Below are 8,336 nucleotides of genomic sequence, written 5' to 3' on the forward strand. Positions count from 1 at the left end.
CCATAAACCACAGGACAACCGGTAACCGGCTGCTTCTCTCCCCCCCGGCTTTGTTGTATCTGCAAGCTTCACTACACTCTAATTCCAACGTAATTAAAATGTCTGGAAATAACTGCAAGGCTTTTCCACTTTCCACCAACTGTCGACGAACTGTCGAGCTCGGGGAGCAAGCGTTTGTGCTCCCCGGTACTACCTAAAATTTGCTTTCCGGCTAGCAAATTTCTATCCATCATCCAACGGAGGAGAGCCCAACCATCGTGGGACCCCAGCCGAGGACCCAACCAGTAGCCAAGAAAGTAGCGACGCTGCCGCTGGAGGAGTGGGAAATTAAGCAAACGTCTACGAGCGACGAGGCCCTGGAACCGAACCACATTCTCCCTTGTGCTAATGACGACGACGGGAGCTTCAACGGGAGATGATAATTACACTGCACACACACACACACACACACACACACAGAGGAGTGGCCGGAACCAACCAGTACACATACACACAGGCACAGACACTAGCGACCTGTCAACTAGCCCGGGAGTTGTGCGAAACAGGGACTTCTGGAGCAGCGCACAGGGACAGGGAGGCGAAAAAGGGACAGAGTAAAGAGCAACCCCGCAGATGGTTGGGTTCTCATGGAATAATGTTTTAAAATAACAGTGGCGTCATGTAGTACTTGGAGATAGAAAAAAAAGAAAGGACAGGAACGGAATATACAAAAAAAATGCTGAAACGATGGCCAGTTTGGGAAAGTTTCGCAGTTCCCTAAGGTTCACTGTTCTAAGCTCCACACTGGCGAAGCTGCCACTAATTGAGTATGCAAGCTGCATCGAAAGTTACATTTCCATTTTTCGCATCCATTTTGTTTACAGCGGCCACAAGCGCTGGGCAAAGGCAAGACACTTTTAAGCGGATCTTCTCCTTGGAAGACGATCCTCCATAGCACAAGAAGCGATCCACGTTGCTCACGTTGGGTCAGGGTAATTAAATGCGCTTTCTCTTCGGTTACCTCGGTTTCGTGCGAATTGATCGAAGCAGGCAACGGATTCGGGCGAAGGAACGCAAAACCTTCCGGTCGCTCATAATCGGCCGATGAAAAGGCGCGTAAAACAACAACCAAACAGCGCCGCTTGTCGCCCATTTTTTCTCCGGTCCGCAAAATCGACTGATCGGAATCGTTGTTTTTTATTACTTCCCTCCGTTTTGCTCCTCCAACGATCTCGCTAAGCAGTAGTTCAATCGCGTGTTATCGATGGAGCATTAATCGGTGGTCAGTGATTTTATTTTGATTACATTTTCCAAGGATTTTTGTGAGCTCTACTGGTGGAGCCTGAACGATGGAGTCCGCAGTTCATCGATTTGTGTAATAAAAACTGGTGAGGTCGAGCGATGGATGACTTGAGAAGGTTGGTACTATTTTTGCTAATTTTGATGTAAAATATTCTACGAAAAATGGGCAAATATCTCTCCCTGTCTTGGTGAAAGTTAGTAGCTTGTCTGCTAGACTACTCACTTCTTGTAAATAAACCGTTAAAATGTGATTTCCCCATCACGGGTTCTTTTTTTGGGATCCGTTTGATCGATACAAGACTTGTTTCCTTCCGTTCCGTAGTCAATTAAAAAATCTTTTAGTGCATCCGGTGTCTACTGTTTTCTTCCGCTCGGCGTAGACAGTGTTCGGGAAGTGACTTAGCATCCCTGGCAGTAGGAAGAATTATGTACTGAGCGGATCGGAGGCACCAAACGCGGGAAAAGGGTGCGATGGGTGTGTGTCTGTGTCCCAAGCCAAAGTGACTACACTAACACGACCTAACGATCACTAAAGCGCGAGCTTGGCCTCCGTTTCTGTGGCGAGTGTTTTGGCCTATCGGCCCTCCGTATTGTGCGTCTTAGGTACATTAACGTTCGCCCCCTTCTCTTTTCGTTCGCTTTCCCATTTTGCTTCGTCCGAGGCAGGCGCGCGTTAAGATATTAAAACAATTTCCGGCCTACATAAAACCCCCTTTTCGGGTTCCGTGCTGTGGGGATGGACGGTAAATATGTTTGCAGTGCCAGAATGGCTGCCACCGTCGGGCGGCAACACACACACCGGGCAACCAAACAGTCCGCTGGAATTGGAATCCGCGGAAGACGCAGTGACTCCATCAGTGCGCACTAATGGAGCGCTAACTTATTTATAGTTAATCAATTAGTGCGCAAAGGCGGCAGGGCGGCGGCAAAAACGGGAGTTTCTACTAACGCGGGGCCCATCTCGGTACGTCCAGCACATCCGGTAGCTGATGGAGTGTGGTGGTGGTGGGGGGGGGGGGGGTGGCAAGAGGAAGGGAAATAAAATGGAAACCCCAGGCTTTTGCTTCGCCCGGTTCGGGAACGGGAACGGAAATTTCGTCAATGGGATTTCCTAACGGTGGAAAAGAAATCGATCATACGCTGTAGTTAGTGGTAGTAGCAGCAGCAGCAGCCAAGATCTTAATGACAAACGTTTGTTTGTTTGAGAAAACGGGTAAAAGGGAAAAGTGGAAAAGTGGATTAAAATTGAAATGGTTTAAAATGCTGTGATTACCATTTTGTGTTTCAAATGGCGTACATGTGTACAGAGAACACGAGGTTTTGAATGGTTTTTCAAACCAATTCAAAATCAAAATCAAAATAATGTTTTTTTAGATGTACAATTACCATTACATACTATTGTTAAAATAATTTTCTTGGATATTAATTACTCGTTTGAGGTAATTTAGTTCATTAGATTCTTCTTCTTCTTTTGGCTCAACAACCGTTGGCGGTCAAGGCCTGCCTGTACCACTTTTGAGGTTGGATTTCAGTAACATTTTTTTGGATTACCACCCATAGCAGAAAAGTCAGTCCTACACAAATGGCAGCATGGTCTAGTAGAGGCTTGAACCCATGACGGGCATGTCGTACGAGTCGACGACTGTACCATGATACTGGACTAGTTCATTACGGTTATTGGTCCCATGGTAAAGTCGTCAACTTGCATGACTTAGTACCGTTGAACATGCCGGTCGTGGGTTCAATTCTAGAATGTCTCCCGCAGCAAAGGACTGACTATTCGGCTGCATGGTACTGCCTAAAGTCTTGAAAGCGTGTACAGACTGGCATGTTCGCGCGTAGGACGACATTACGCCAAATAGAAGAAGGTTATTGTAGTATATAATTGCTCACTTTAATATCACATAGACAATCCGGCAAGCCTGAAGCTTTTGCTTCATTGTACATAACAGGCACAAAATTCGTTACGTTACGTTAGAAAGGTGCAAAGTAGAATTGTACCTTGCAACATGCAGAACAAATTCAAAGAAAAGTAAGAGCAATTTATGTTGATCCGAGGAAAAAAAATAAAGTAAGAACGTAAATTGAAATAGTTTGGACATTACTCTAAACATTGTCGATTGATCTGGAACGTTTCTGAACAACCTGAACATCCCAAAGTGTTGTTGTTCTAAAGTATTTGGGTTTTGTGGGCTTCGAATGTATTAAATAAGGAACGATAATAATAACGAAATGTACTGCCACTACGGACAATTTCTTTCATTTGTGCTTCTGGAAGGTACTAGAGTACTCGTAAAAATAAATAAATAATATTCCGGCTTTAAAAATCATATAACAAACGGGGTGGTCTATGCGAATTCTACGGTAGATATGGCACACAGTATAAAGCTTCTGCAAGGACTGGACGAGGACCCAGGCTCATCGTACGATTCATTCTTTAAGAGCACCGAATAGACAACGTAGACCAACTAGGAACTAGGATTACAACGTGGATATAAATCACAATACTGGCAAATGGAAGAAAAGAGTTATTAAAATTGTAACTTCCGTTCTTTACTCTTTATAACTGTAATTCTACACCATTTTTGTATTGTAAAATTCAAAAATTATTTATTGTAAAATCATCCTTTAATGTTTTGTACATTCCCTCTGCTTTCAAGACATAATCAAACGATGAAAAACTGTCATCATTGTAACCTTTTTAGCAAACTTACAACCCAAATAAAGCATGCGAACTTCTCAAACCATTCCCGATTCCATCGAGTAAAAAAGAAAAAACAAATACAACAGTTTTAAATTAGATTACTTCATATAATCACGATTGGGGTTTCTTATTTATTAACTTTCATTACCATATATATATATATTTATATTACGTCTAGATGTTACGATTAGCTCAATCAACACACGCATTCCTCACTCACAAGCGGCTAGCCGTTGTGCCTTAACTTTACAACAAGCTGACGAGCGTGCGCTGTTGTTGTTATATCGACCAGTGCTTCGGAGAGGACGCTCTACCTTTTACTTTGCCTTTGATTGGGCTGTATTTGCCGAACCAAAGTTTAAGCCGAATCTTTCGCTTCCTAACGATTACTACTTTACAAAGGGTGAGACGGTCACGGTAAGCCCCGCACACCCCCACAGTATGCCTAAAATATGTATATATAGCTTCACTATTCCGTTTCGATCCGTTTCGATCGAGTTTTATCTACATTTTGGTTGCTACCTCTGCTTTGCGCGTCTGCCTCGCCTTGACATCGACCAACCCTGAACAGTAACTGAAAAGCCTTTCGGTGACGTAAAGGTTGCCGAACGCAAATTGCAAGTCCATTGCTCTTATCGTACGAGTGCACAAAAAAAAAAAATAACGGGGAACAGCAGCGACTTCATCCGCGCGTCAAGGTCGAAAGCGTACGCGAGCCCCTGCCAAGAGAGCCCGACGGGCTGATGATGCCGCTGAGAAGGCTCTTCTTGAGATCTACCACTTTGGATGAGTTTTTTTTTGTTCCTCCCCATCTCCCCGTTTTGCGACTCACGATCACTCGCGCTTTCCGCACACGCATTCACGCCTTACGTGCGGCCCTACACCCTCCCGGAAGTGTCCGCAACCACTATTTACAGCCGACCTTGAATGGGCGACGATCTACACACCATACTTGAGCCCACAGTCCTGGTAGTAGCCGACGTGCGACCGGTAGTGCCCGAGATGGCCCAGATTGCCGCCCAGGTGGCCGGCGGCAGCAGCGGCGGCGGCCGCCGCCGACGCCGAGTTGACCGGTGGGCTGGCGGACGTAAGGCTATTGCTGCCCGGGCTGCCGGCCGGTTCCATCTGGCAGTTTACAGCGACGGCTGCAGCGGCCGCGGCCGCCGCCGCCGCCTGATTGTGGTCGAACACCATGTCCCGGAAGCCGCCGGCCCCTGGGACACCCATCGAGCCGCCGTTGTGTGTGCCGCCACCGATCCCACCACCAACGCCGGAACTTGCACCGAGCCCACCGAGCGTACCGGTGCCAAGGCTGCCACCACCACCGCCACCGCCACCGCCACCACCGCCAAGCCCACCGATCGACCCGATGCCGGAGGTAGGCGTCACGGTGACGGAGGAGGGCAGGGTGGTCGGTGTCGTCGTCGAGCTGCCGGACGTGTTGCCGATCGATTCCGGCGGCGTCTCGGGCGTGTACCAGCCGCCGTGCGGTGGCGGATGGTGGGCGGCCGTGCTGTGATGATGGTGCCGCAGCTGCCCGCCGGAAGCCGCCATCGTCAGGTTGTCGTCGTTGAAGTGGTACGGGTAGGAGGTGTGATGTAGCCGCGGGTTGTACACGTTCATGAGCGAGTCCACCGTGAAGCCGTGGTCGCCGGCCGCCGACAGGTGGTTCATCTGCGTCGCGAACGTGTCCGCGTGGCAGGTGTTGAGCAGCGACGACGTCAGGCCCTCCTTCACCATGCACTGGGCGGCCAGCTCCAGCCCCGGCTCGCGCTTGAACGTCTGATGGTGCCCGAGCGCGCCCTGGTGATGATGGTGGTGCTTGCCCTCGAACGTGTGATGATGATGGTGATGGTGGTGCCCACCGGCCATTATCTTGATCGGCTTAATGTCCCCCATCTTGTCGTCCAGCAGCAGGCTTTGGCGCTTCATCAGCTCCTCCTTTTCCTTCAGTGCGTCCTTTTTCTTGAAGCGGCGCCGGCGGCGCAGAAACGACCCATTGTCGAACATGTTGTACGAGTCGGGATCGAGCGTCCAGTAGCTGCCCTTGCCCGGCTTCTTGTCATCCCGGGCCACCTTCACGAAGCACTCGTTCAGGCTGAGATTGTGGCGGATCGAGTTCTGCCAGCCCTGCTTGTTGTCCCGGTAGTACGGGAACCGGTCCATAATGTACTGGTAGATGCCGTTCAGCGTGATCTTCTTGTCGGCCGAGTTCTGGATGGCCATCGCGATCAGCGCGATGTAGGAGTACGGTGGCTTCACCATCTCCTTGTTCTGGTGCGGGGCGGCCAGGGCGTAGGCCGAGCCGGCGTACGCGTACCGGGAGTACTGGTCGTACGTGTAGTGGTGGGCCGACGCCATCGTCGGACCGTTCGTTGGGTAGCCGGGCTGCCCGTGCCCATAATGGCGCTGGTCCGTCGTAAACAGGGTGTGCATTTCGTCCAAAATCGTGAAGCCGGTTTAACGCTTACAAGAAGGGAGAAGTAAGCTGCACCTCAGGTTCACACAGCGGGTCGATTTGCGGAACAACACAGCACAAGCACAACCAATGGAAATCAGTTCACTAGTGGGCTCCGCTGTTCGGATAAGACTAATAACTCATGGCTTCTCTTATCGAAAGATAGCAATCAAAAACACACAATCACTCACAAACAGTCACTGCAATGTCCGCACAAAATGATCGCTCCTTTTGTATCCGTTTCTGTATCCTTTGCCTATTTCTCACTTCACTAAAACCTCTGATATCGTTTATAAAAAAAAACACCCACACACACCCTCAAACACCTGCTGTTTGTTGGTGGAGCACTTGTTTTCTTTCACAACACCGATTAAACAACCAACTGGGCCGTGTCCACTGGCCGACTGTGTGCTGCGGGTCCCGACGGGATGCTGCTGCTGCTGCTGCTGCTGGTGATGATGCTTTGTTTATCTGTGCGCTCTCCAGTGTCAGCTCACCACGGATCTTCGAACGAAACTGACTGGTAGGAAAAAACAGGTTCTCTACCGTTCACTGCCGACCCGTTGTGCTGCTGGACCCGTGTGTAGTGCGCGCGTGTGTGCCATTTCATTCTGGCCCAATCGCGTCACACCAAGGGCGCGCAGCTGTTTCACTCTCACCAACGTGCGTGATGCGTGCGCTCGCACGCATGCGCATCTTCCATCCTGCTCGTTCCATCGCCGCCCGGAGGTACGCTCTTTTTCCTTCCTTTTGCAATCGCATGCAGAGGGACGGGCATCTTGGACGTGCTAGTTGCTGGTAGTGGGAACGAAACAGCATGATAGAGTGTGTGACAGAGAGAGAGACAGGACAGCATTGCAGGATGCTTTCGTTTGCACCTTTATTTCCGGAAGTAGCAGGCGATGGTGGCAGCAGCAGTGGCTCACCATACAACATGGAGTCGGTTAGAGTGGAGCGGCTGGGGGACCGTTTCGTCGCCTTGGTAACGATCTGCGCTACCTTATTTTCCGCTATTTGACAGCGGGGTTCTGGGATTTTTGACAGTGTGGCGAAGGTTTTTTTTTCGCGTTGCTTCTCCCTTCCCTCTCTTGCTGTTGTGTTAACCGTCTGCTATTTATTTCCTCTATAATTACAGAAATAATATTGTTCTACTACGGCCACTATATTCCCTGCCGCGGTGCCGCGGTCTCGCGGCATCGTGTTTCGTGCGGTGGCATCGGGAGGAACTATTTTTCCACCGCTCGATTTAACACCTACTTTGACATGATACAAACATGATCAAAATTAATGCCATTCCTGATGATGGCCCCCTACCTACCCACTCTCTTCCTCTCTCTCGCCTTGCGCGAGTTTTAGTTTGACAAACAGGGGCGCCGGATTTTGCTACTTCATCTGCATGTTTGTGTTTGCTCTACTTCGATTTTTGGTTTACTTTTTTTGTTTTGTTGTTTTGGGGACATTTTTGTGGGGGGAGCTCCTGTTTTTTTTTTTAATTTTTATGTGGAGGAATTTCAAATGGCCGACATGGTGCGTGCCTGTTACTCTTTTCGCATAGTTTTACATTCGATTTTCGGTTTGTTTTCCCCCGATTTCATTGTTTCTTCTTCACTATCTCCGCTATGTACGATCAGGAATTTCCCTAAAAACTAGCCACGCGACCAATGGTGGCGATATAGACCGTGGGGTGGAGATACACTTTATTATTATTATTTTTCCTCAGTACACCTTCCTCTTCCCTGTTCCCCACTGTTACGTTTGTGGGTGTATGTGTGCGTTAAAATGTTTGTTTTCCAAATTGGTGCAAGACAAATATTTTCTCATTTAATTAACTTTCGCTGATTGAAAACCACCAGCACCGCCAACGAGAGAAAGCAAATGGAGCAGCACAGCACA

General features: G+C 48.9%; 1 protein-coding gene across 1 annotated transcript; it reads right to left on the reverse strand.

Annotated features, from left to right (window-relative positions):
• Window positions 1–4,113: 4,113 nt before the first annotated feature.
• Window positions 4,114–7,201, reverse strand: LOC121594229 (fork head domain-containing protein crocodile-like). Its single transcript, XM_041917286.1, has one exon. It carries the CDS (start codon window positions 6,419–6,421, stop codon window positions 4,925–4,927), a length of 1,497 nt encoding a protein of 498 aa, XP_041773220.1. The 5' UTR covers window positions 6,422–7,201; the 3' UTR covers window positions 4,114–4,924.
• Window positions 7,202–8,336: the final 1,135 nt, after the last annotated feature.

Source organism: Anopheles merus, chromosome 2L (genome assembly GCF_017562075.2).
Source record: "Anopheles merus strain MAF chromosome 2L, AmerM5.1, whole genome shotgun sequence".
Classification (NCBI taxonomy): domain Eukaryota; kingdom Metazoa; phylum Arthropoda; class Insecta; order Diptera; family Culicidae; genus Anopheles; species Anopheles merus.